The sequence below is a fragment of the Diaporthe batatas genome, assembly GCF_019321695.1.
Source record: "Diaporthe batatas strain CRI 302-4 chromosome Unknown Contig00002, whole genome shotgun sequence".
In the NCBI taxonomy this organism is placed as follows: Eukaryota; Fungi; Ascomycota; class Sordariomycetes; order Diaporthales; family Diaporthaceae; genus Diaporthe; species Diaporthe batatas.
Genome location: NW_025408549.1, coordinates 2,090,392 through 2,116,905, shown reverse-complemented (window position 1 = coordinate 2,116,905; position 26,514 = coordinate 2,090,392). Strand labels below are relative to the sequence as shown.

The following is a 26,514-nucleotide window of genomic DNA, read 5'->3' as shown; positions in this document are numbered from 1 at the left end:
GGGTCCTGGTGGAGTGGCCAGAAGTTGGAGCTCGCTGGCAGTTTTGGCAAGTGTCGTGTGGTGGAAAGCCTCCCGAGGATCTTTAATCCATGGGCGGGCCGATGACTTCAGTCGCGAAGCTCCAAGCTCTCGGAGCCGGGCTCGCCAAATTGCGGCACAGACAGGGGTACCCATTTGCGGGATGCAGGGGTACTCCGTACCGTCGGCCGTACTTGCAGGTACTTGCAATAGAGCTATTCAACACCGCGTCTATCCATCCCCTTGGTCTTGTCATTAGTTAGACATAACTAGGCAAACCAACCAACCAACCAACCAACCCATCGTCACATCCACAGCGACACTTTCGATCCACAGCGAAGCCCAGCGACCTGCAGCTCTACTGCTCAAGCTACCGCCCTGCCCACCCTGGACAACCTCGCCCAGGCTGTCCATCATGAATGGCCTCAATGGCAGCACCATGCCGGCCCTGGTGAACGGGTACCCCACGCCGGCCGGTTATCAGGCAGAGCTGGCCTACATCTACAACATGGTGGAGGTTCTGAGCCAGCAACTGGCCGAGAACAAACGCGCTCTGGAAGACGTCGTGGCCAGCGTTGGCCGGGTCAGGAACCGAGCAAGGACGCAGTCGCTAGGGAACGAGGAATTGCTGACCTCGGCCGCCGATGACCTCGGCAGTGCGTTGCACCCCCCTCCTGCCTGTCTACCTCCTCAATGCCAGTATGCTGACTTCAACGCCCCCGTTCAAGCCCAAGAAGCAAACATCGACACCACCATCTCCTTGCTCACCGAGCTGTTCGAACGTGCCAAGTTCAGCCGCGACGAGTACCGCGCCCTCTCCACACACTACGCCTCCGTCATCGCCGCGATGCTCAAGCAGCTGCACGACTACAAGCAAAAACACGTCGCCGACGTTGCCTCGTGGCACCGGTCCTACCGCGCGCAGCTGGCCGAGGAGCGCGCCGAGAACATGAGGCTGCGCGAGCAGATCTGGGAGATGCAGGCGCACGCCGGCAAGGCAAACGAGAACCTGCGGCAGTTCCGCTCAAAGTACGACGAGGATGGCGCCAGGTGGGAGCGCCGCGTCGACATGAAGGCCATACGGCAGGAAATGCGCTTCTGGAAGAGGATGGCCATGCCCGAGATGCCCGACGACGACCCCTACTGGAGCGACGACGACGACCTGGTCGACCATATGGAGAAGCTCAGGCTGCAGGAGATGGAGAGGAAGGCCGCCGAGGAGGCGCTGGCTGGTGTTGGGGCCATGGAACAGAGCATGGATGGCCAGGGTCAGGAATCGACCCTGGGCGCGCAGCAGATGGGTGGAGTGGCGATGCAGAGAGAAGACTCGCTCGGAGTTGGAATGCCGGCCTTGCCACCAAGGCCCTCGAGTGCGGCAAGCACTGGGTCGTCCGGACAGCAAGGTTGATGGAAGTGACTCGAGCAGGAAGACCTTTCCTGATGCGTGCCGTGTTGAGGAGCTATCCACTGCTCATGATGCGGAGAAAGGCAGGAAAGACTCGGCTGTCTGATATCCCAGGTCTTTGATGAATCTGATTATTTCTTGAGGAACGAGAATATGATGATAGAGGGCAGGGGCATTCTGCCTCCTCCTTGAGCTGGCTGCTGCGTATCTTTATTCCGGCTAAGCTTCTCACTGCCAATTGGTACTGAATACATGAGTAGGACCATATATTGTCCGTTCTAAAAGAAAATCAACGCAAGGGCAAGGATCCCTAGGCCGAATCGTATTTCCGCGACACAGGTGTCCAACACTATCGGATCCATCCCAGACTTTTCATCAAAGCCACACATCCACGTAGTAATGTACAAGTTCATCAGTCATTAAATTTGCTGGGGGGCAGAGAAGATCGTGTGTCCCGCCGTGTGTCCACCTTCCCTTTCCATTTTTTTCGCCTGATCAATATCCAGCTTGCTCGTGCCGGTGATCCGACTTGTTGGCAGACTCGCCCGCCTCCTTGATTGCTTCATCGTCACCGCGCAGCTTCGCAAAATACTCCTTGATGTCGTCTGCGCTGATGGCTTGCCCGCTATCCGCAAATTGTTGGAAGAAAGGCTTCAGCTTGTCCTTGAGCTGATTGTAAGCCATGACACCCTCGATGGCGCGTACCCGGTCCACGTTGCGCAGGGCACTCTCGCCCCTCTCGTACAGGCTGCCGCTGCCGTGAGTTGAACCACCGTTGTCGGATCCATCCTCAGAAACCGGAGGCTCGTACACTTCCTCGTCCTCTATAAGCTGGGAATGCGGTGCAAGGTTAGGGAAGCAACTTGTACATCTGCAGAGACGGTCCCTAAACGACTCGGCGCAGAACAAGGAGAACGTTCCCTCTGGTGTTGAAGGCAAAGCCTCGTATTTGCAGGCTTCGGGCTTAGTATCGACCTTGGACTCTGTAACCACGGTGCTGTCGTCTTCAGGCTTGGGCTCGGCATCAGCATTGCCCACGGCATCCGACTCGACCTTAAGCCTCTTTGACTCTTGAGAATCCACGGTGTCACCGTCCTCTGCCTTGCGCTTCTTGTTCAAGTCACCAGGGGCCTCGTCCGAGACGGTCTTCTCTTCGCTGTCACCTTCGGGCCTATAGTGTACCGGGAGGAGGAATCCTGGGGTACCGGCATATCGCTTGATCCAAGGGGCTGTGTCGACGCATTTGAAGCAGATGAAACTCTCGAAGTCGTCATCCGCGGGGAACCCGGCAGGGTTCGGTGTTTCCTCCTCATTGTCGTCTCCTGTCTCATTGGCCGTTGCTGGCGCAGGCGCAGGCGCAGGCGCAGGCGCAGGCGCATCGGATTCACTCTGAACTTCTGTCTCGGCTGCCTCTGATATTGAGGCCAAGGCGCCACTATGAGAGCATGCAGTATGCTCAGGTTTCTTCCCTTCCATCTTCTCGTACCACCTAGGTCCGAGACCCATGATGCAGCCAGGATGATACCAGTCCTCACCGCAGCCTCCCGTCTCGTGTGTGCCCAGTCCCAGGCATTGGTACATGGTCCCTTTCTGTTGGAAGGGGTCGTAATCGCACTCGCAGACGCAAAATCTGTTGCGAAAGTTCTGGTTGTATTTGTTGTTGGCCGCTGGCTCTTCAGAGTGGACGTCACCCTTGGCATTGGTCGTAGGATCCAAGCGCAGGGTGCAAGGGCTCGTCGCAGGTAGGCGCGTGGTGCCACAGTCGCAGGTGAAGTTGCGCTTGGCAAAGATCTCGACGAGCTGGTGTTCGCCATGACATTGCACCGAGCACGCGTAGCAGATTCCCGCGGCATTGTATGGGTCGGTCGGATTCGCGGGGAGAGGGTTGCAGGTGAGGCATGAGTAGACATTTTGACGAAGGGCTCCGAGGTCTTTGGTGCAGTTCGAGATGCTCTGCCATATGGTCAGACACGGGTGTTCTGGTGATGAAGTCCAGGGATCGCATGGATGACTGCACTCACGTATGGTAGGGCTTCGCGCGCGTCAGCTTCAAGCTGCTCCTGTTCCCGGAGGATGCTAGACAATGTCAGAAGGTTGGATGGAAGAAGCGGCCATTGTATTTGTGGATGGAAATGCTCACTCGGCTGCCGTCTGGGAATTGTCACTCCGCTGAGAAGTGCTGTCGCGCCGTGTTAGAGTAGCCGGCGCGGCTTGCTCTGTATCGCCCGCGGCAACGTTCTCGATGGCCGGCGTGGAGGGATCCATTGATGGCTGCAGCGTCGAGTAAGACAGACGGTGAAATTGGGAGAGGTTCAAATGTGCCAATATATTGGTATCAAGGATGGTTTATGCCGTGGGTCTCTGATTGCGCGACCCGCGTCGGAGCTTGCCTGGATACCTAGGCACGGAGTAACTGGGTATGATGCTGGGTGCCGCTGACGCTCGACGGACCAGGGCAGGCTGCCTGCCGACCGTCTGGTGGCGCGGCGCGACGCCTGCCTTCCTAAACCAACTGTCCCAATCCCGGCAGCCTGTTTCGGCATTCTGATTGCAAGCCGAGCAGACACGCTAAAAATCAATTAAACGCGTCGACGCGTCGGGCGCGTAAAGTGGTCCTCTTTTGCATGCTCGCTTTCCCTTTCGTACTTTGAACCTGCCTGAGACTCCAACCCCACTTCACCTCCCACACATTACCAAAAGCCTCTCTTTTGCATTGCACCTTTCCCTCCTCTGTTTGACAACCCGAACCCAACACAAAGAGGAGACGATCAGGCACATTCAGGATGAGGTATGTCACGCTGTTCTCATTGAACGTCGTTCTCCTCACGGTGTCAAACCTGTAGATTGAAGCCGATTGCTAACGTTATGCAAACACAGCTCACCTCTGAGACCCAATCCATCGTCCGCCAACCGCGGCGCCGCACCTCGCTCTGGCCTTAAGAGGTCTCGAGGGGCCGGCGATGATGTTTCCTCATCTGTTGCCGCCGCGTCAAGCCCCATGCCCTCATCACCACCGGCTTTTAATATTGCTCATGGAGGCGATGACGACGACGATATCGAGGACGAGCCTGAAATCCAGGACGACATTGACGAGCTCGACGAGATGGCTGAAGATGACGTCGATCTGTTCCGTGAGGGATTCGAACATGACTACGCCGAGCGGGATGCCAACGACACCTACGAGGGCGTCGACCTTGATGATGAGGGTGATTATGGAGACATGGACATCGCCGAGCGCCGCAGGCTTGAGGCACAATTGAATCGCAGGGATCGCGAAGTCGCTCGCAGACAGCGCATGCCTGCTGCCTTCCTTCCTAGCGACGGGGCGGAATCCCCGGGGATGGACCTGACTGCGCAGCCTCGCCGAAGGCGTCACCGCTACGACGAGGACCCAGATGACGACATGGATGTCGACATTATGGACGAAGAACTGTCCCTGGAAGCACTTCGAGACGTCAAGTCGTCCAACATCACCGAGTGGGTGTCTCAGTTGAATGTGCAGCGCTCCGTCAAGCGCGAGTTCAAGTCATTCCTCACCGAGTACACGGACGAGAACGGATTGTCTGTCTACGGAAACCGTATTCGCACATTGGGTGAGGTCAATGCCGAGACCCTTGAGGTCTCGTACACCGAGCTCGCATCCGAGAAGGCCATCCTTGCCTTCTTCCTGGCAAATGCGCCAACCGAGATGCTCAAGTTGTTTGACGAGGTGGCCATGGACGTTGTGCTTCTTCACTACCCAGACTACGAGCGCATCCACGCCGAAATCCATGTCAGGATCTACGACTTGCCCCTGAATTACACATTGCGACAACTTCGACAGCAACATCTCAACAGCTTGGTTCGAGTCAGCGGTGTCGTTACACGACGTACCGGCGTCTTCCCGCAGCTGAAGTATGTCAAATTTGACTGCACCAAGTGCGGGATCACGCTGGGCCCCTTCCAGCAGGAGTCAAATGTTGAGGTCAAGATCACCTACTGTCAAAACTGTCAATCTCGCGGGCCCTTCACAGTAAACTCTGAGAAGACAGTCTATCGTAATTATCAGAAATTGACTCTGCAGGAGTCACCAGGCACAGTCCCCGCTGGTCGTTTGCCGCGCCACAGAGAGGTCATTCTTCTGTGGGACCTGATCGACAAGGCCAAGCCCGGCGAGGAGATCGAAGTCACCGGCATTTATCGCAACAACTACGATGCGCAGTTGAACAACAGGAATGGATTCCCGGTCTTTGCCACCATCCTCGAGGCGAACAACGTCGTCAAGGTCCATGATCAGCTTGCCGGGTTCCGGCTGACTGAAGAGGACGAGCAAGAAATCCGCAGACTGTCCAAGGACCCTCAGATCACCGACAAGATCATCAACTCGATCGCTCCCAGCATTTACGGCCACACAGACATCAAGACTGCGGTGGCGCTATCTCTCTTCGGCGGTGTAGCGAAGACGACCAAGGGCTCTCACCACGTCCGTGGAGATATCAACGTTCTTCTGCTGGGTGACCCTGGTACTGCGAAATCACAAGTACTCAAGTACGTCGAGAAGACCGCCCATCGCGCCGTGTTCGCGACTGGCCAGGGAGCCAGTGCTGTGGGTCTCACGGCTAGTGTCCGTCGGGACCCTCTGACCAGCGAATGGACTCTGGAGGGCGGTGCCCTCGTGCTGGCCGACAGGGGAACATGCCTCATCGACGAGTTTGACAAGATGAATGATCAGGATCGGACATCCATCCACGAGGCCATGGAGCAACAGACCATCTCCATCTCCAAGGCCGGTATTGTCACGACGCTGCAGGCACGCTGCGGTATCATCGCTGCCGCCAACCCTATCGGTGGCCGCTATAACTCGACGATCCCATTCTCTTCCAACGTGGAGTTGACGGAGCCTATTCTGTCTCGTTTTGATATCCTCTGTGTTGTCCGCGACACCGTGGACCCATCTGAGGACGAGCGTCTTGCCCGCTTCATTGTTGGATCGCACAGTCGCAGCCACCCAACCGACACTCAGAAGACAAATGACGACTCCATGGACGTAGAGGGCGAGACCCAGGCCACCGAGACCCAGGCCTCTTCTAGAGCAGCTACGGGCGCCAACAAGGAGGGCGAAATCCCACAAGAGCTTCTTCGCAAGTACATCCTCTGGGCACGTGAGCACTGCTCGCCGAAGCTGGGCAACATGGACGAGGACAAGATCTCGCGACTTTTCGCCGATATGCGCAGGGAGAGTCTAGCCACCGGCGCCTACCCGATCACAGTAAGTCATGTTCTGACGCTTCAGGGCCGAAGCTTTGATAGCTGACAAAATACTTGCAGGTCCGTCATCTGGAAGCCATCATCCGTATCAGCGAGGCTTTCTGCCGCATGAGACTGGCCGATTACGTTACGTCGCAGGACATCGACCGAGCAATTGCCGTTACCATCGAGAGTTTCGTTGGCAGCCAGAAGGTGAGCTGCAAGAAGGCCCTGGCCCGCGCCTTTGCCAAGTACACGCTGGCGCGGCCCAATGCCGGGCAGCGGAAAGGTGGCTCGGCTGCTCGCGGAGGCCGGTCGGTAGCACAGGCGGCTTGATTGTATCTTAGTCGGAGAGCATGCTGTTTTTCTTTTTCTTTTCTTTATCATGTTGCTGGCGTTTGGTCTTGTGGCACCCGGCTTGTGTTTGTGTACTTAGGGAACAATACCTGGTCAAGTTGGTGGTCCCAAATGGGGGTTTGACGATGAATACGTGAGACTAGAGCCTCGGAAGCTTTCCATAATAGAGTGAAATCTGAGATTAGTACCTTGGTCCTAGGTAACCTCACCAGTTGGGCCCCATCGTAGTGAGCACCGCTTTGATCGGACTCTATTGAGCTGGTTTGCTGTGATGTGCCGAGGAATACCTTGTTCGTATTTCGTAATTCCGTATGTAACACAAACAGCAGCCAGCAGCGTTCTGTCCGTACCATCCGATGATCCTAGTTTGCCCAGCGGAACCACGCTCGGTCTCAGGGTCAGAAAGTGTTGCATGATTTGTTTACTTGTCGACTGAGTTTACAAAACAAGGCATGTTGGGACATGCAGGTCGTTCAGCCAAGGAATCCTGTTCCTCGACGCGCAGAGTCACCAGGCCAAACATGGCTTCAGAAGGACTGCGGGCGGGTCAGGCCAGTTGCCCTACCGGATCCAGGAGGCTCAGAGCCGACATCACGATCGCCTCGGAGGTTTTATGGCAAACAGCCAGGTGAAATAGCAGACGGGCCTGGCGGGTAGACGGGCAGAACGTCCCCGCCTAGCGCTCCAAGCTTGGGCCACAATTGGTGTAGGCTCGACCGGTCCAAGTTCGGGGCTGGGTAAACCTCGGATCTGGCCATCATTGAGGGGCTTCCTCAGCCGCGACCCCCTGTAAGATATTGGCCCTCACCCAATAGCCCCTCCTAGAGCCCGAGCTTTTGGCTCGACAGCTCACCCTGGCAGCCCCAACAGTAACCAATTCCGCCCTCCTCCCCGCCGGGGGATATTGGGGACGGGACTGGATGTGCTGGGTCAGGTGGACGCTTGGCCCAGACATTCAATTGTTCTTGGGCAAGTGCCTAGCCGAGAGGCTGTTCCGGGCTGGGTGACCGCCGGCTCGGGCAAAGCCAGGCCACGCCCTTCTCCATGGCAACCCACTCGCTACTTGCACCTGCTGCTTGCGTGACCCCCGGGAAGCTGTAACCCAGCGGGTTCCGACTGATGTCCAGGTACGACACAAGCTCTCCATGTCTGTGCCATGCCATATCCCGGCAACACGGCTGGACCCACGCCGAGCTGGCCTGATGAGCTCGATCGAGCCTTGTGGGCTGGAACTGTCACCTTGTCAGGCACGTCACCATGTGCCTGGATACTATGTTATAAGTGAAGGAGGTTGCCTCTTCCTCACTCCTGCCTGTCCCCACTCACTCCCTTTGTACGCCCCTCATTGAATGCTAGTCAGTGGATGGTTCTTTTTGAATCTCCTTCCTTCCATCACAAACCCTGGAAGGCCTGCCTCGACAACTTGGCTGTGTGGAGCAGACTGTGGCTGTCCTTCTCCAATTTCTTCTCTAATTCTGCACCATGGCAGACATCAACGTTGAGGAGGTCCTCAAGAAGCTCACCCCTAGCGAGAAGTGTGACCTCTTGTCTGGCATTGACTTCTGGCACACAAAGGCCCTTCCTCACCATGGAATCCCCTCCTTGCGAACTTCCGATGGACCCAATGGTGTGAGAGGCACCAAGTAAGTTGCCTTGATACATGCACCGCCTATACCTCCAAGGCCTCAGCATCAACCGGATATGCGTCTGATGCCATCACAGATTCTTCAATGGCGTCAAGGCAGCCTGCTTCCCATGTGGAACGGGCTTGGGCGCAACCTTCAACCTCCCCCTGCTCGAGGAGGCAGGCCGCAAGATGGGCGACGAGGCCAAGTCCAAAGGGGCCCACGTAATCCTCGGCCCAACCATCAACATGCAGCGCTCACCTCTGGGCGGCCGTGGCTTTGAGTCCATTGGCGAGGACCCAGTACTAGCTGGGCTCGGCGCCTCGGCACTCATCAACGGCATCCAGAGCAAGGGGATTCAGGCCACCATCAAGCACTTTGTATGCAACGACCTGGAGCACAAGCGCAACGCCACTCAGGCCATCGTGACGGACCGGGCGCTGAGAGAAATCTACGCCAAGCCCTTCCAGATCGCGGTGCGAGACTCCAACCCGGGGAGCTTCATGACTGCTTACAACGGCATCAACGGCACGTACTGCAGCGAGAACAAGGAGCTTCTGGATGGGCTCCTCCGGCGCGAGTGGGGCTGGAAGGGGCTCGTGATGAGTGACTGGTTCGGTTCCTACAGCACGACCGAGTCTGTCCTCGCAGGACTGGATCTGGAGATGCCCGGCCCCCCGAGATTCAGGGGCGAGGCCTTGAAATTCAACGTCTCGACAGATAAGGTGCGGGAGCACGTTCTCGACGAGAGGGCCAGAGAGGTACTCGAATTCGTCAAGAAGTGTGCTGCGTCCGGGGTGAAGGAGGGCCAGGAGGAGAGGGCGGAAAACACCCCCGAGACGGCTGCGTTGTTAAGGAAGATTGGTGGCGAGTCTCTCGTGCTTCTCAAGAACGAGAAGAACATCTTGCCTCTGAAGAAGGATAAGAAGGTAGGTTGTCGCCCGGCTTCTACAATCATGAGAACTGGTTTTGACACTGTTCTAGACCGTCGTCATTGGACCTAACGCTAAGATCGCGACTTATCACGGTGGCGGTTCCGCATCACTTGCCGCCTTCTACGCTGTCACGCCATTCGACGGCATCAGCGCCAAGTTGGACTCGCCGCCTGAGTACTCTGTCGGCCATTATGCCCACAAGATGCTGCCGCTCCTGGGGGCAGTGCTGAAGTCCAAGTCTGGCAAACCCGGAATGACAATGACAGCGTACAACGAGCACCCAGACGAGAAGGCGGACCGCACGCCTCTGGACGTCGTCGAGCTGGACAAGACTGACCTGCTGTTGGTGGATTACTACAACCCCAAGATCACCTCCACCAAGTGGTATGCGGACCTCGAAGGTTCTTTCGTCGCTGACGAGGATGCCAAGTGGGCGCTCTCGCTGGTCGTAATCGGCACGGCCAAGCTCTTCTGCAACGGAAAGCTTGTCGTCGACAACGACACTGTCCAGAGACAAGGCGACACCTTCTTCGGGCAGGGAACCGTTGAGGAGATCGGTCACTTCAGCGTCAAGAAGGGCGAGACGTATCACTTCAAAGTGCAGTTCGGAAGCGCGGCCACTTCGAGGCTGGCCGGTGGGAATGTATTGTTCGGAGGCGGCGCGCTGAGGGTTGGTGGCTGCAAGATCATCGATGCCGAGAAGGAGATACAGAGAGCTGCGGCGCTGGCCAAGGAGGCAGACCAGGTCATCATCTGCGCGGGTCTCAACGCGGACTGGGAGACTGAAGGTTCAGACAGGGAGAACATGGACCTGCCCCCGGGTCTGGATGACCTCATCACAGCAGTGGTGGAGGCCAACCCGGACCACACCGTCGTGGTCAACCAGTCTGGCACTCCCGTTACAATGCCCTGGGCTGACAAAGCCGGCGCCATCGTTCAAGCCTGGTACGGTGGCAACGAGACGGGCAACGCGATCGCCGACGTCCTCTTCGGCGACGTCAACCCGTCCGGAAAGCTCAGTCTCAGCTGGCCCATCAAGCTGCAGCACAACCCGGCCTTCCTCAACTTCCGCACCGAGGGCGGACGGACCATCTACGGCGAGGACGTGTACATCGGGTACAGATACTACGAGTTCGCGGACAGGTCGGTGTTGTTCCCCTTCGGGCACGGACTCAGCTACACCACGTTCCAGTTCAGCGGGCTCGAGGTCTCCGAGGCAGACGGCAAGCTCAGTGTCAGCGTCAAGGTCAAGAACACGGGCAAGGTCAAGGGTGCCGAGGTGGTCCAGGTCTATATTGCGCCCAAGAAGAAGGCCAAGGTCAACAGGCCGGTCAAGGAGCTGCAGGGCTTCGCAAAGGTCGAGCTCGAGGCCGGAGAGGAGAAGGCGGTCAAGGTGGACATGGAGACCAAGTATGCTGCGAGCTACTTCGATGAGGAGAGGAGTAAGTGGATCGTCGAGGAGGGCGAGTACGAGGTGATTGTCAGCAATAGCAGTGAGGTCAAAGAGGACAAGGCCGTCAGGGGAAGCTTCAAGGTTCCCGAGACGTTCTGGTGGAGCGGTATCTAGAGCTGATGCTTGCTTATATCAGGAGGATATAGAAGCCAGCTCATACTTGATTACTGACAGAATCAAGAAAGCGAGCTTGATAGATGGTGGGCTTGAGTCCAAAATGCTTGTGTCTTGACTCGAGACAGTCACAGATAGAGAAGAAAATGAATAAGATTCCAACATGTGGCCTATAGTCCCGCGTCTTGTCTCACATTATCATCATCAGACTTGAGAGCAATGTCAATTCTTATCTTAAACACTCTTTTCCATAAGGCAAGAAGGCACGACACCTTGAATTGCTCATCTTCCGGGCTGACTAGCTCATATAGTGTCAACAGGCAGATGATCTTAAGGCGAAGGGCGTGGTCTAGCTCTTACTCAGGCTCCTCTCTTGCTCACATGTGGCCACTCTCATTCATCTCCTCTCAGCCCTCCGCTCTTGATCGTACCCGGAATTTCACTGAACGGGCGTTACAAGGAAATCCAGAGGCCTCAATGTCAATGTGGTGTTCGGATACCTGCACTACAGTAGTACAATGTGCAGCCCTAGCCCTGATGCTCAGAATTCTCCTTCGACTTGACCTTTTGTTTGTTTCAAGCACAAGTGGTACAATGCAAAGTATCTCAAGGTGACAACATACTTAAGTAGCTTGCCCCAGGCCCTACTCCTACAGTTCCGCCCATTTCCAACTATGGCCGATGCCTCGAGCAATCCATTTAAAACTTCAAGACGGCCCCCCCCCACCAACAAAAAGGACAAACAAAATTAAGACGGCATGTTCAAGGTAGAGAATCGAATGAACTCAATCGTATTATTACCGCTCCCCTCGTGAACCCAAGTCTCCCGTATCAGCAGTGCTGACAGCCCTAAGCAGCCACCAGTATGTAGCCGTCCACTCATTCACCCTTTTGGTTGCAGTCCCTATCTTTCGGGACAGCGTCAAAGCTGTCTGTCATTATGCCGCACCCTAATGTACAAGCCGTTGGTCCGTTGGAATGCATCCGCTCACTATGGCACCAGGAAGCTAAAAAGGTATTGTTGCAAGTCTCAAGAAAGCGCAGAATATTGACGTACAAGTGATGCGCACACACAGGTTGTAATCGATCGAACTGGAAGGCAAGAACGCGCCCCGCCGCAATTTTGTCACGCGCTCACTCTCAAGAATCAAAGCCTACTCGTCCGCTTCCCACCAGTCAGATAAAACCACCCCACGACCAGGGCCAACCACCTCAGCAACGCACCTTTCTTCTCCGCGGTGCCGAGGCCCAGCAGGAACTTCATCCAGTAGCCGATGCCGTTGACGACGCGGCCCTCGCGGTCAAAGTCGGGCTTCCGCTCGGTCAGGAACTTGAGCATGTTGAGCTGCGACCAGTCGTAGGGCTGGTAGCGCACGCGCAGGGTGGCCTCGGCCCAGGCGGGCGTCTCGGCGATGCTGCGCTGGTGCGTGAAGGCGTCGAAGGAGGCCTTGCCGCGGTAGCTGCCCGTGCCGGACTCGCCCACGCCGCCGAACGGGACGGTCTGGATCGATGCGTGGATGAAGGAGTCGTTGTAGCTGGCACCGCCTGACTGTACTGCGTTGATGACTGAGAGAGGGGGTGTTAGTAGGCAAATGGTTGGGGGTGGGGGTGGGGTTGGTTTGGCCTAATGGCTAGAGTGACGATGTAACATACGTCTGTTGAATTCATCCCTTGTACCGAAGCCAAACAGAGCCAATGGGGTGGGGTCCACACTGTTGGCAATGTCAATGGCGTGGCCGAGGTTGTCGAACGGGATGATAGAGAAGACAGGCCCGAAGGACTCCTCCTTCATCATGCTGTCTTGTACCGAATCGACCAGCACGGCCGTGGGCGCAATGAACAGCTCCGACTGGTCCATCTCGCCGCCCATGACGATCTTGCCCTTGCTCTCGTCGACCATCTTCTTCATGCGCAGGAAATGCCTCTCGTTGACGACACGGCATAGATCAGGGGCTGCCTTGGCGCCGTTGGGGAACGCGGCCTTGCTGGCGGCATTGAGCTGCTTGATGAACTCATCCACTGCCTCGCGCTCGACCAGCACGTAGTTCTGGGAGAGGCAGACCTGGCCGGCGCAGAGGGTCTTGGCCCACAGCAGCCGCTTGGCTGCCAGCTTGAGATCGGCGTTGCGCGTGACAAAGGCCGGGTTGCGGCCGCCGAGCTCGAGGGTGACGGGGGTCAGGTTCTCGGCGGCCCTCTTGCAGATGATGCGGGCGACGTTGGCGTTGCCCGTGTAGAAGATCTTGTCCCACTTCTGGTCGAGCAGGGCGGTGGTCTCGGGGACGGCGCCGTTCACGACGCGGTAGGCCTCCGGGTCCAGGCAGCTCTCGACGATGGACTTGATGACCATGGCGACGTTGGGGGCGCCCTCGGAGGGCTTGACCACGGCGGTGCAGCCAGCGGCGATGGCGCCGACCAGGGGCACCATGGTCAGCATGAAGGGGAAGTTGTAGGTGCCGATGATGAGGGCGCTGCCAAGGGGCTCCTTGCGGATGCGGACCTTGTTGGCCTTGAAGACGAAGGGGACCGGGGCGACCTCGTCCTTGGTGAACTTGTCGAGGTTGTCAAGCATGAACATGCAGTCGTTGGCGGTCCAGTCGATCTCGGTAAACCGCGACTCGTAGGCGGACTTGCGCAGGTCGCGCATCAGGGCCTCCTCCAGCTGGGCGCCATGGTCCTTGATGCCCCAGTACAGCTTGCGAAGCTGGATCTTGCGGTACTCGAGGTCCTTGGTCTTGAGAGAGCGGAAACCGGCACGCACAGCGGAGCAGGTCTCGGGGATGACATCGACAGCCGTGGCAGTGAAGGCTGGGATATCAACCTTTGCACTCTTGTCGATGCTGGACCTGGAAGCCATTCTGGTTGGTACTCGCACCCAAGGAGTGAAGCAGGGCAGGGCAATGGATGAGATTCTAAAGAAGGGGCGACTGGTAACTGAGAGTGCTTGAGCAGAAAAGAAAACGAACAAAAAAAAAAGAGGGGGCGAAAGGAGAGAGAGGCTAGGGAGTAACAGGACGAGGCCGATCTTGGCAAGGAGAGCAGCAGGGGCAGGAAGGTCCAGTCCAGACTTGGTGAGAAGCTGCAGCTGATATCTGAAACCCAAGACAGGCGGCTGGCTGGGATGGAGCTGGATGGAGCAGGAGCTGGGTGGATGGCGAGAGGTTACTACTAACTCAAGATTGTCGAGAACATTATCGAGCGGACCCAGGAGCTCGGGACCCATTTCTTGAGGCGCAGGACTCCGTTGATGTTACCTACCCCCTTCCTCAACGGCGGCATGTGAGTGTGGGGATGCTCAGTGAAGCTCGGGAGTTGCACGGGCCCCTCCCTCGGTTTTTGGGGGGGGGGCAAGGGGGGGGATTGGGGTCGTTGCAAGCTGGTCCTGCCTGCCTGCTTGAATTAGACACTTGACACCGCAGTATCCACGCGTTCCTCGGGCGGAGATTAAACCTAAGCTTGGGCTCCCCCACAAGCACCCTTTCACGGGCCCTTCGAGCCGAGGCACGGGCAAACTGATCCTGCATAAGATCCGGCTCCGTTCCTCGACGACATCTTGCCCCCGCCAACCCGAGCCTTCGGCCGCGATGCTCTCCGACTCACCTTTTGGCTGCTAGTGCATCTTGTGATGTATATGATATTGAGAGAATATTCTTTCTGGTAACCCATGCATTCCGACAAAGACACTCGTTGTTCTACGCGCTAATCTATGCATACGCCGGCGGAGGCCTGGCCTCGACAACCGTGGTGCTGCCGCTCTTCCTCAGAGACCCCATCTCAAAGGAGCCCGTGTCGTTGTGCTGGTGCAGGCCAGGTGCCATCCAAGGCTCGGCCTGATACCCCGTAGGCCCTTCCATGCGTCTCTCCTCCTCACGGCGCTGCCGCCGTCTCATGAACACCAGCTTCATGGAAAGCAGAACGAGAATGACCGAGGAGATGGCGATGACGAGGCCAAGCAGCGTATAGTTGTGCCGCGGAGAAAGAGCAAGTGGGAATCCGCTGCGTGATCATGTTAGTCCACCGTTCGGCCACAAGGCGGCCACAAGGCGGCCACAAGGCGGCCACAAGGCGAGAGGAGCCGGCAAGGGATGAGAACATACAGGAAGCCGTTGACTATCCCCAGAATGATGGTTGCCCTGCCCAGCCAGACGTGGACGGGGGCAAACTTGGTGGGCTTCTGGGTCTTCTTGAACTCGCGGTGGTGCACGACGCCCAGCGCGAACTGGGCCAGGATGAAGATGAAAACGACGATGCCGATGGCCTGGTGGGCTGTGTTGAAGTTCTTGGTCTGTCCCGGCATCCAGTCAGCACAGCCACCCGTGACACACGTGCTTCTCAGGACGAAACTCACCCTGTTGTAAAGCGTGCCGGTCTTGATTCCCAGCCCCAGGCCAACAACCACGCCGATCATGGCGACGGCCTGGTTGAAACCATGCAATCGTACCCAGCCGCCCAGCCGCACCATCAACATGCCGAGGGGCATCAGCCCGACAAAACAGCCGATCATGAACACGGCGTGGATCACAGCCACCCAGTCGTTCATCCCCTGGACGGGCTCACCGACCAGCTGGGACCCGTCATTGTCGTCGGCGGTGACTGCATTCAGCACGGCGGGGCGGACAGGCCCGGTGGCATGCTGCAGGTCCATGGTGAAGGCACCGTGCTCGTAGTGCAGCTTCACAGAGGCCTGGTCGCTGTCGCTGCCTGCGGTCCCACCGGGCCCCGTGGCGAAGATGAAGCGCTCCGAGGTGCTGTTCACATCGAGAGAGCCCCCACGCCAGGTGCGGCAGTTGTGGCATACGGCGCTGTATATGTACGTGGAGTCGTTGACCAGGCCTGTGGCGTTTGCCAGTGTCTCGTAGTCCAGGGCGGGGTGGTACTCTGGCTCCGTGTGGTCGGTTGCGAGCCGCGGCGAGAAGGTGATGTTGTTCTCGGATGCCGAAGGGTAGATCATGAAAACGAGGGTCCCGGGCATCTTGTGTGCGCCCATTCCGACGGCCGCCCAGCTGAGCCCGCGGGCCATTGCAATGCTGAAGTAGATGTCTTCATTGCTGGGATCGTCCGGGATGCTCAGCGCGAAGGCGACGGACTGTGTTGGCGCAAGGAATGTCGACTGCGCAGCGAGGCAATGTGTGATGAGAGCTTTGTATCATCCGTCAATAACTGCCATCAGGTACAGGGGCCTCAGGTGGTTTGGCCCTGAAGATTGGAGCAGGTGGGGGCGGACGGGGCAAGCAGAAGTGGGGCCGCCAGGGAAGGAAGACTTACATGCCGCGGCCAGCACGGCTCCTAGGCTCAAACTGTTCATCATCTTCACTTGTTTGTCTCTCGAGATGGAAGATCACAACCAGAGGAGAGACGTAAGGAGCACTGGGTCTCGATTTTCTCTCCATCCGACGGCGGGACCTTCCAATCTCAAGTACTCAGTCAGGGTCGCAGTCCCAAGACACCTTGTTGTGGCGCATTTACTCTCATCACCAATGTGAGCCCTCTCATTCGTCGCCGAACCGCCTACGGTTTTGACTCTCTTTTTTTATCCTCCACGTTACCTGCATAAGCGGTTAGGGGTTCCGGATGCCGCTGGCCGCGCATGTCCACTTTCCAATCATTTCCAACCGCACTGCAGCCGCCAGCGTTGTGCAACAGCTGCCGAGCTTCCGTCCTATTAGCAGCCGGGCATCGGCACCTGAGCAAGCATTGGCGGTCTGGATAAGCCGGCACGAGCTCGCGCAACAATGTGTGTGCCCTTGTTGTTCGCAACTGTTGATATCACATGCACATTGTACTCCCTCTAGCTGTTGCTAGCACTCGAATTAGTTATGATCTTCGAAGGTTCGGAGACATAGACAAGAGGCCTCCTACTCATTGCTGGTAGAGAGGGGGGGGGGCGTTTATAACATTTGAATTTATAGTCTACCTTACATGTATTCAAGGGTACGTGGGAGGCTTACAGGTCTTGCCGCCCACCTGATGAGGGCTGCCCAAATATCTTAACTATTTGTGAGATTCCTTAATTTCTTTTTCGAGATACTGAGCCTAGAAAATTCAGGGCTCGAAACATTGGCGACGCAACTACTGAGTAGGTACTTATTCCGACATCAGTAGGTAGTTCAGGGATATAGCATTTCTCAAAAGTTTGAAAAGGGAACTTTGTCAGTTCTCGGAATCATTCCATTTCAGTCCTTTTGTCCCTCTGGAATGGGTCGGCTTCAAATATTCTGATTATATCTCGCCTGGGCAGACTACAATGGAATACTATGGACTCGGCCGTCTCGTGATCCTAACATCTAGCCCACCCTCCTGTCTGGGGAACCAGCTATTGATGACCTTCCACTTCCCCTCCGGATCGATCAGTTCCATTTCGTAAGATGTCACCAAGGTGGCAAGAACCTTGCAAACTTGAAGAAGGCCAAGGTTCTTCCCTATGCACATGCGCCTGCCCCCTCCAAACGTCAGGTCGACGCTGTTCATAGCCGCGAGACGGGCTTCGAACCGCTCTCGCGTCTCGCCAGCCGCCTCATCGAGCAGCCACCTCTCCGGCCTGAACTCCTCGACGTCTTCACCGTAGATCCCCTTGTTCCTGGCGATCAGGTATGGGTTCACTCCGATGGTGCTGCCACCCGGGAGAAAGCTGCCGTCCGAAAGTCGATGGCCCTCTTTCGGGACATATCTCTCCAGCGACATTGATATCCCAGGCAGGATACGCAGTGCCTCCCGCACCACCGCCTCGAGGTACGGCGCCGAGTTTGCGACCTCGTAGGGGACTGGCGTCCCCTCCTGCGCACCCGCAGCCAGGAGCTCCTCTCGCAATCTCTGCCAGATACGCTCGTCTCGAAGACAGTAGTAGAACGCCGTCTTGAGTGTTAATGCAGTCGTGTCAGCCCCGGCCAGAACGTTGATCATGAGCCACGAAACGATCTGCGCATCGTCGACTTCCCCTGGATCAGCCTTCTTGGCCTCGATGAAGTGGTCCAGGAAGTCGGGTTCCTTTGAGTCATGGTAGATCCTGTCTTTGCCTTCATACCGGTCCCCCAGGTGCCTGATTATTCGCCCCATCATCGCGTGGAAGCCAGGAGCCCCGATCGGCTTGATGGGGTTTTTGCCAAGCCATTTATCAAGAGACGGGATTGCGCCCACCAGGGAGAAATAGTCCTGTACCATCGCTGAGTCTCCCAGGGTTCCGTCGAAGTCAAGCCCTTTTTCGAGATAGCCGAATGGTCGACTAAATGTGACGGAGCCTACCACGTCCCAAGCATCTGGACGACATTAGTACCTAAGTATCAATATAGCGATCTACCATGCACCTGGTAGTGATCAAGGTCCAATCAAAAAGTGCCAAGCATAAGACATACAGAATGACAACCACTGTCCAAGATCGAAGGCTTTCCCGCCTTCGGCAAAGCGACTGTCCAAAGCCTGACAGAGCCTGTATATCATCGCGTCCACGTGAGGCTCTAGGGCTCTGACTGCGACCTGGGTGTAGTACTTTGCAACTGGTTTCTTCTCTTTGCCGTGCTTCTTTCCGTCCGTCTCACTGAACAGGTTGAATATGAGCTTCCCGTTGACTTTGGCACTGCTGCTGTGATAAAAGTCGGTCTAGAGATAAAATGTTAAACCACAGTTACTTCAATGCATCTAAAAGAAATTTGACACTGACCTTTTGCCAGTCGCTCTTGATGTCGTTGAATGCCGGCTTCACGATTTCCGGAAGATCCACGTCCAGGATGTTGGGTCCCACACGCACTATAGGCCCATACTTTTCGTGAAGCTCCTGATATACCAGATGGATATCGCGACGAGAAGCGTACCATGTTCTCCATAAGTTCGTGTACTCTTTGTAATTGTCAGCCAACAGGAAGGCCGAGAACACACGGGCTTGGGATCGCTGCACTCACTGGCTAAAAACGGACCCGGATAGCCTCTGACCGGCGAAGTGATCTGACCAAGGACGATCCAGAAAATGAGCAGAGACGTGAAGAGAAATAATAGCGACGACCACTGAGTTGCATTGGCTGCGGCATCCATGATGCCGCCTGATTTAGTCGTGTGGTTGTACATGACTGCATCGATACTACCCCTACCTAGGTATCTTAAAGCTCTAAAGAGTCTTCAGAGGAGGGCATTTTGCATGGAGACAAAAGCGACCACGGGGACATGGGAATGACGATACGGTTACAAATACAAAAAGATCTACGAAAGGCAAATCTATCGGTCGAACCCCTCACATTAGTGCTACCACTGTAGGTGAGGTGAACCCACATGTGCAACGGACTCGTTTCTCTGCCCAGCTCCGGCCTATTGGATGCCAAGCATGCACTCACACGTCAAGAGCAGTTGATTAGGGCACATCAAGTTATGCACGTCCAGTGATTGGACCCTTACGTGTTGATGTCTCCATCGTGCTGACATCAATGATGCTGGGGTGCTCACTAGTTCACAATATCTGGCAATGCGGACAATGACCCACCGTGCCAGCAGCAGGATACGGCGAGCGGTAACGAGTTGACCTGGATTGATCCGATGAAATTAAAAAGACTTGGATAGCTATCTATGGGCTTGCCAAGATTGGGACTCATTGCATTGTAGAGCAATACTTTGATCGTCACAGAAGTACAATACCTCTTTCTTGAATAGAATCAGATTTTGAAAGCCTCAGGCCTCTCTATACCTAAGCAAACACAAAGCACTACCCAGGCATCCAAGGTTGTTTAATTAAAAAGCTCGAGATACCTAGGTACTCAGGCTTGCTCTTTAGTCATTACTACTATGGACTTTTCCAACACAATCGTGCTGGCTGTGCGCACAATGGCGACATCTATACTTGCACCAGAATGAGATTGCGATTCAAGAGACGACATCTATAGTCATTAATTTGGAACTGCCTCCAATGTGCAGAAGTCAAACTGCCTTTGTCGTGTCTACACCCTCATCTTCCTCGTCACCATCTAGCCATATTTCATGCCCGTCGCCCTCCTTCAGCAGCCAACTCGTCAACCACCCCATGGCGGCCCATAGGCTGAGACCCCACCAGACCCCACCGACGACCCCGTGCGCCAGGCCGACGCCATACAGGAACCCGCACAGAACAGGACCTAGCGTGCGGGCGGCCGAGCTACAAGTCTGCGCCAGGCCGTGGAAGGTCCCCAGCACGCTCGGGTGCGGCGAGCAGTTGTTGACGAGGATCGCCATGTTCGGCGACGCAAACGTCCTCCCGACGACCTGGCACAGCAGGACCCCGGAGATGCCAACCCACATGGCCGGGCCGGACTTGGGTGCGGGCGGCTCCGTGGAGCTCGGCACGAGCGAGAGGAAGGGCGCGAGGAAGTAGGCGAGCGGGAAGCAGACGAGGGCCATGCGCAGGCACCGGACGGTCCCGAGGCGCGCCGAGAGGGCCGGGTAGACAAAGAGCTGCAGGGTGATGCCCAGGACGCCGAGGACCGCCATCGCAGTGCCGACCTTGGCGGGCGGGAGCCCGAGCCCGCCGGTGAAGACGAACGGGAGGTGGCGGCCTTGTCCGCCGTCTGTGGGCTTGTTCGGGTCGTAGACAGGCGTCGAGAGGAAGACGAACCAGAGGCTGTTGAATGTGCCGACGTGGAAGGCGAGGCAGAATCGCGCCAGCAGGGTGATGCACACGTTGCGCGTGAAGATCCGCCGGAACGGTAGGCGCTGGGTGTAGCGCGGTTGTCGCTTGGCCCGCTTCGACGGGCTCGGGACGGTCGGTGTAGCTGGTGACGGGGTCCTTGAGGGTGTCATCTCGACGCTGATCCTGACATAATCGCGAGATGCCAATGGGGTATAGCCTGCGGAGACCCAATTGCGAGAGAAGTAAGTAGAGAGGAGTGTGCTGAGCCTCTTGCGCGTTTCAATGCCCCAGTCTCTCTTGTCAACTCGCGCATCGAGAGTCTGGTTTGCTGTGAGCAAGTAAAGTCAGGTCAGGGTCGACTGTCCGGCGTCTTACCTCTTCAAGAAACAGCCATGCCGTCAGGGACGCAGAAAGCAGAAAGAAGGCGCTGACCAGATTCGGCATTGCGTAAGGAAAGTTGAGGAAGAATCTCGTCTCGCCAAACAAATCCGGATAGCTGCCAGCTGGATCTGCGAGTACTCCTCCAAGTATCGGGCCAATAATAACTCCGATATTAAAAGTCATCGGAAGCAGGAGGAATGCTCTCGACTCTGCTCGGACCAGTCTCAGTAATTGTCACACAAGGATTCGGCACTGGATCGAATCTCTTTTCGCAAGAGTGCACCCGATTTTTGCTTGCTCAGAGCAGGAGTTCAGGGGACAGAACTTACGGTATTTCTTTTCTCTCACAATCTCACTGATCATTGTCCTGAGGACGCCTACATTGCCGTTTGTTACTCCTCCAAGACATCGGAAAAACAAAGCCTGCCAAAATGACCTGCTGAAGCCGAAACCCAAGCATGATATCATCGTTCCTGTAAGGCCGATCAAGATAACCTTCTTGCGGCCGAAGCGACTCGAATCGGCAACACGGCCCCACATCATGGCCGTGAGTAGTTGAGCCGCTGTGAAGGAGGCGTGTAGGACACCGGCCTGGCTCGAGATGACCGAGTCGGAAAGACTGGGGTCGAACCATTTGAGCTGGTAGAACATATAAGCCTGCAGACTGGTCTGGACAAGAGGCTCGGACAGCCTCGTCAGAGTGATTACGACGAGCTGCTGTTTCCGGGGGAGGTCTCTCCACGAGACGGTGCCCTTCATCTCCTCCTGGGATTCGTTCACCGGGCGAGGTTCAGCTGGGGGTTGTGCAACAGCGGTGGCTTGCCCGGACCCGGTCATCTCGTGCATTGGAAGATGACTTGACCCAGGCCCTTGCAGAGGCGCGTCTTCTGCCCCGAGGAGTCGGGACTCCTCAGCCTCGCTGTCATCTTCGAGTGAACTGGTCCCAGCGTCTGTTTCGTGATGAGCGTGCGCACCGATTCTTTGCTGGGAACTTCCCATTGAGTGGGTAACGACGAGAATTTGAAAAGAATTAAAAAGTTGAAGGCTCCAAGGCCACTAGGATATCGGATGTGTCACTAGGACAACAGCACACAGCCAGTCTTTCCCAACAGCAAAATATTAGGGTCACGGAGACTGTGGAAGATATGTAAAAGAAGGACAAAATAAAGAAAAAAATGAAAAGGAGAAAAATGAAAAGGAGAAATAGAGTGTGTGAGAGAGAGAGGTGGCCTACGCTGTCGAAGTAAAATTGGCCGTTGCGCGGAGTTTCTGGCCGACAGTCACCCTTAGCGGCCGCTTCGGTGCCGAAGGTCCCGGGGCAATGCTGGATGATGCCCCTGGAAGGTGGCCGCACAGGGCGCCGGCGTCCCTCTTGGAGCAGCAAAAAGCGGCTGTCAGCACGATTCGGTCGGGTGATCGATCTACAGTGGTCTCGCCAATGCACGTTCGATCGATCCAGAAGTCTTTGTCTGGGGTGGGATTCGAAAGGGAGCTTGAGGGGTGGGAAGTGTCAGAGTCGTTTTCCTCCGGAGGGTGAGCGGGAGCATATTATATGCTTCCACTGAGCAAAGTCTATTCGCAGGGCCCCGATTTGGATCCGGAAGGCAAGATAGGGGTTCCGGCTAGGGGTTGGGCTGTTTGCCATATCCTGAAGCGAGTCAACCATGCTGAGCTCTGCCTGCAAAACCCCCCGGGCCCACTCAATGACCGACAAGATGTATGACTTACTGTTTCGGTCCTTCTCATACGCGCTGAACATGTCCAGGTTTGCTTTCGTAAGCCTGTCCTTACTCGGGACTGGGTCTGGCTGCTTCTCTGCGTCCTTGTCCGAGCCCTGACTGGCGGAGTGGAGGGCCTCGCGTAGGAGCGCCCGGGTTTCGGGATACCAGCAGTCAACGCTGTAACTAGCCATGTGATATGCTTCCCGGTCAATGTCGCCCAGGTCACGCTTATAGTCCCACATCTCGCCGGCGGCGCGGCGGTCTCTGATCAGGCGGGACAGCAAGGCGTCGCCTTGCTCATCCGAGGGGCGGTTCCCGAACCCGCGGTCCTCGTCCATGTCCCCATAAGAATTATCCTTGAGGTACCAGGCCACTTCGTATGCCAGGCGCAGGCTGTCTTTGCTGGGGAGCCTGGCGAGCCTCTCGATGGCTGGGAAATGAGAACACTGGGCGGAGCTGAGGTCAGACGAGTGGATGCCGGTCTGCCTGCCCGAGGTGTCGGCGCAGAGGGGCTCCCAGGTGTCGTATATCCTGGCCTTTATCTGTTGTGCCATGCCGTCGGCAACATTGGGGCGGGATTCCAGAAGGGGCTGGAGAGATTGGGGTGCTTCTGGAGAGAGCAGGTCAGTCCTGCGCAGGCCAGGAGGTGCGGTAGGTGAGATTTGGCGTCGTACTTGAGGCGAGCCCACAGCTGTTGATGAAATCCAGGGCCTCGTCTAGGTGGCGCCGAAGGACGGCTGTCTCCTCGCCACCGGACGACGGGCTGAGCTTTGTCTTTTTGTTGAAGGGGTGGCCCCCCGGACCAGAGACCCCATCAGTGCCATCTTCCTGGCTTGTTCTCTTATGCTCTGGAGACATAATGGCCCGTCCGCATCAGAGTGCTCGTTGTCATGGCTGTTTCCGGCCACGAAACAGGTGGTGAACGAGTAATTGCTCAGGTCGTGAAATTGTCTATCTGTCTATCTGTTTAGGGTTCCGTGGAATCAGTTCGTTCATCGGCGCAGACCACCTGGGCACCCCACGCCCTCCATCAACCAACCCCTTTAGCTCTTGTGACACCGCAGTTTGGACAATCCCTCGTTGCTGTCGCTGCACCATACCGGTCATTAGGGACGAATCGATCGCCCCGTGGATTTTCGTCCCAAAAAGAAGCAAAGTAGAGTAAGACCAGGCTGTTGGCCTTATACGCGCCAACAAGCAGGTATTACTGGTCGGCCCAGCACCCGAGCGGGGTCGGGGGGCGTCAGGCAGACCACACTTCTTTGGAATCCGACCCCTGTTCTCTCCTTCACAGTGGAAGAAGCAAAAGCCAGCCCAAAGAAAGATCAACCATCACCCGACCTCAGCAATGTATGGTCACAGAGCTTGCAAGGTCTCTACTTAGATGCTTTGCCCTGATCACCGACTGTGTGTACAAATAAGAAATGCAATTGTCGTTACCCTCATAGATGCCGTGGCACATCGCTCCCGCGCTATCTCTGACAGAGCCTCCCGTAGTTGGCTGTCAACCACCTGGCAAACCTGACAATAACCTTTTCGTCTGACTCAGGCATCGCGTTGATCCAGGGAGCAGTCTTTTCTGCATTAAGGAGTTAGCTGAACTTGTTCAGGTACTATTAATCGAAACACTAAGACACACTAGTAGTGATAGCAATGCTGGTGTATTAATAGGTATTACCAAAAGTGAGGATAGAGTGCTCAGATCCTGGTTGAAGATGGCGTCTATTGACCTTCGCCACTACCTCGGAGCTGCCTAAAAGGCCCGACAGTCCATAATATTGCTGTGTTGAAGTTTTGAAGGCCGGGTCAGAAGAGCATCAAGATTTCGATCGTCACTATTCTACCGCGCAGCCTGGGTGTAAAGCTTGTACGGGCACAAGAGCCGGTGATGTTTACACAGCGGTGAATGGCTTATAATATCCATCAAGAACTCTAGTTTACCTAGGTACGTAAGACGACATCTGTAGCTCTGCAATGGTTGACATAAAGTTGGGTGGTCTGTCTCTGACACAGGACATCCGAACCAAAACCCGCGCAGATGCATAGGGTACCTACCTAGGTAGGTAACACGCTTGGAGTATTACTGAGACTCAATCTTGCATTAAGATCACAAATTCGTGATTTTGGATGCTCCGTAATGGCAAGACATATGATTTTCAATCAAGAATAAGTCACGAGAGGGTCAAATTGAGGCTGTCCCCATCATTAGCGCAAGACTTCAGTGGCTCTTCAGCGCTTACCCATCCTCCTGTACTCCCATCTCTTCTTACTCATCTTATTACACTTGTCGAACGTCCACTTCGTGTAGTCTTCAGAATGAGCTGCCAAGGGATTGTCGCAGTACCAATATCCATTCTCGTCCCCCCAGACAGTCTTGGTACCTGACCCGTCGTCGCAGAGCATACAGCGAACCGTCCTTCGGTTCAAGCATTCAAAACAAGCCTGCCGCATCAACATTGGGTTGTTCCCGCACTTCCAACATGGGACACGGTCACCCATACACCAACCAGGGCAAGCAACCTGTTCGTAAAGCGCGGTTGGTTTGATAGGGTGACCACCGCACCAACTGCATTTAGGCATGCTGTGCTTGCTGAAGTCCTGGACTACTCAAGCCTCTTTCTTTTTTGGCACTGACACACCGGTATGATCCAAAATTCGACGGCTTGAGAGGACTTTGATATGAAGATTGTATGCGATGTAACTCGCATCTGAGATCGTCGTTCGTTGGTGGGCCGCGATGCCCACACCGGGGCTGTGTCGGCTGTTGGTATCCTTGCTGGCTCCCTGTGCGGCTTCAGCGCTGGTAGTGCTGTGAAGGTTAGCTATAATCTTCCAAGGGTATCTCTGATAGTATCCCACTTAGCGACTTGGGTGCAGAATGATATGTTTTCCAGCTACTGGACTCTCATTGATGTGTATTGGATCTGTCAGAACATGGTCGGGCGACTCGGCTCGGTTGTACTCCCTCGGCAACACCAGGCCGTTGGCTTGGTGTACTGTAGGCCTTGATGTGTGGTATGCCTTAATGTGCTCGATTCCAATACGGTCTCTTTGTCTTGACCATGGTTTCCTGGTCCTGATATCAGTTGCTGATCCCGACGCCTTGAAGCTCAAGTAGTTGAACCAGGAACTCGTGCCAGGACGGTATTCAAATACTTTCCCCAATGGCATTGGTCACAGAGACTCTCTCCAAGGATTTTCAGTCACTCAATTCGTTCAATCCCAAATCATGATGAGATCCAAGCATGTTCTATAGATTGATTTGCTACTCACTGAATTCTTGAAAGTGTACGAGCCCAGGTTGCAAGACTCAGTAGTGATAAGACAAAACTTCGGCGTCACCATTACCAATCTCAACACATTGGACAGCAGCACTTTCCTCCTCTCTTTGCAGCTGGAGGAGTCAGTACTGACAGCCTTCACCGTGACCAGTCATCATGCTCGCACATGGCACTCCTTTGAGAAGTCAAATGAAAGACAACAGCGAGTATTAGGAACGGTCAAGATAACGCTGCTGCTATAACATAACTTCGCACGGGCGGTTGGACATGTTAGGAAAGACGCAATACTTCATGGAATACAGAAATAGAGGGGTTACTATCATGGGATTCATGGGCATTTCTAGTACCAGCAAATCACGGAACTGTTTCTATTATTTCACTGCATTTACGTACTCATCTAAGTAAGTACCTTTTCTCAGCC

At 55.7% G+C, this 26,514-nt stretch overlaps 9 protein-coding genes across 9 annotated transcripts; 3 read left to right on the top strand and 6 right to left on the bottom strand.

The window, feature by feature from the left end:
• Positions 1-433: 433 nt before the first annotated feature.
• KVR01_001135 (uncharacterized protein) lies at positions 434-1,426 on the top strand (the record flags this gene model as incomplete). Its single annotated transcript, XM_044790015.1, has 2 exons — positions 434-674; positions 747-1,426. The coding sequence occupies 2 exons, from the start codon at positions 434-436 to the stop codon at positions 1,424-1,426; spliced, it is 921 nt and encodes a 306-aa protein (XP_044649090.1).
• Positions 1,427-1,918: 492 nt separating this feature from the next.
• KVR01_001783 (uncharacterized protein) lies at positions 1,919-3,688 on the bottom strand (the record flags this gene model as incomplete). The annotated part of the gene is made up of 3 exons (XM_044781640.1): positions 1,919-3,376; positions 3,445-3,499; positions 3,564-3,688. 3 exons carry the CDS (start codon positions 3,686-3,688, stop codon positions 1,919-1,921), a joined length of 1,638 nt encoding a protein of 545 aa, XP_044649738.1.
• Positions 3,689-4,010: 322 nt separating this feature from the next.
• On the top strand, positions 4,011-7,204 carry KVR01_001449 (MCM DNA helicase complex subunit MCM2). The gene is made up of 3 exons (XM_044788493.1): positions 4,011-4,211; positions 4,301-6,671; positions 6,731-7,204. Exons 1-3 carry the CDS (start codon positions 4,207-4,209, stop codon positions 6,983-6,985), a joined length of 2,631 nt encoding a protein of 876 aa, XP_044649404.1. The 5' UTR covers positions 4,011-4,206; the 3' UTR covers positions 6,986-7,204.
• Positions 7,205-7,846: 642 nt separating this feature from the next.
• On the top strand, positions 7,847-11,297 carry KVR01_001166 (uncharacterized protein). Its single transcript, XM_044787141.1, has 3 exons — positions 7,847-8,649; positions 8,729-9,560; positions 9,616-11,297. The coding sequence occupies exons 1-3, from the start codon at positions 8,489-8,491 to the stop codon at positions 11,131-11,133; spliced, it is 2,511 nt and encodes an 836-aa protein (XP_044649121.1). The 5' UTR covers positions 7,847-8,488; the 3' UTR covers positions 11,134-11,297.
• Positions 11,298-12,287: 990 nt separating this feature from the next.
• KVR01_001826 (uncharacterized protein) lies at positions 12,288-14,353 on the bottom strand (the record flags this gene model as incomplete). The annotated part of the gene is made up of 4 exons (XM_044794747.1): positions 12,288-12,298; positions 12,358-12,699; positions 12,787-13,976; positions 14,304-14,353. The coding sequence occupies 4 exons, from the start codon at positions 14,351-14,353 to the stop codon at positions 12,288-12,290; spliced, it is 1,593 nt and encodes a 530-aa protein (XP_044649781.1).
• Positions 14,354-14,834: 481 nt separating this feature from the next.
• Positions 14,835-16,438, bottom strand: KVR01_001940 (uncharacterized protein; the record flags this gene model as incomplete). The annotated part of the gene is made up of 4 exons (XM_044789190.1): positions 14,835-15,126; positions 15,228-15,415; positions 15,479-16,269; positions 16,396-16,438. 4 exons carry the CDS (start codon positions 16,436-16,438, stop codon positions 14,835-14,837), a joined length of 1,314 nt encoding a protein of 437 aa, XP_044649895.1.
• Positions 16,439-17,382: 944 nt separating this feature from the next.
• Positions 17,383-18,288, bottom strand: KVR01_001731 (uncharacterized protein; the record flags this gene model as incomplete). Its single annotated transcript, XM_044786609.1, has 1 exon — positions 17,383-18,288. The coding sequence occupies one exon, from the start codon at positions 18,286-18,288 to the stop codon at positions 17,383-17,385; it is 906 nt and encodes a 301-aa protein (XP_044649686.1).
• Positions 18,289-20,025: 1,737 nt separating this feature from the next.
• Positions 20,026-21,937, bottom strand: KVR01_001923 (uncharacterized protein; the record flags this gene model as incomplete). The annotated part of the gene is made up of 3 exons (XM_044794181.1): positions 20,026-21,030; positions 21,086-21,300; positions 21,421-21,937. 3 exons carry the CDS (start codon positions 21,935-21,937, stop codon positions 20,026-20,028), a joined length of 1,737 nt encoding a protein of 578 aa, XP_044649878.1.
• A 776-nt stretch (positions 21,938-22,713) lies between these two features.
• KVR01_001565 (uncharacterized protein) lies at positions 22,714-23,670 on the bottom strand (the record flags this gene model as incomplete). Its single annotated transcript, XM_044782528.1, has 3 exons — positions 22,714-22,739; positions 22,820-23,422; positions 23,487-23,670. 3 exons carry the CDS (start codon positions 23,668-23,670, stop codon positions 22,714-22,716), a joined length of 813 nt encoding a protein of 270 aa, XP_044649520.1.
• Between the last annotated feature and the right edge of the window lie 2,844 nt (positions 23,671-26,514).

Excerpts from the sequence above, each read along its gene's own strand:
- KVR01_001449 (XM_044788493.1), top strand. Across the intron at positions 6,672-6,730 it reads CCGGCGCCTACCCGATCACA|GTCCGTCATCTGGAAGCCAT; the intron begins GTAAGTCATGTT and ends AAATACTTGCAG.
- KVR01_001166 (XM_044787141.1), top strand. The coding sequence starts at position 8,489 with ATGGCAGACATCAACGTTGAGGAGGTCCTCAAGAAGCTCACCCCTAGC. Across the intron at positions 8,650-8,728 it reads AATGGTGTGAGAGGCACCAA|ATTCTTCAATGGCGTCAAGG; the intron begins GTAAGTTGCCTT and ends ATGCCATCACAG. Across the intron at positions 9,561-9,615 it reads CTCTGAAGAAGGATAAGAAG|ACCGTCGTCATTGGACCTAA; the intron begins GTAGGTTGTCGC and ends ACACTGTTCTAG.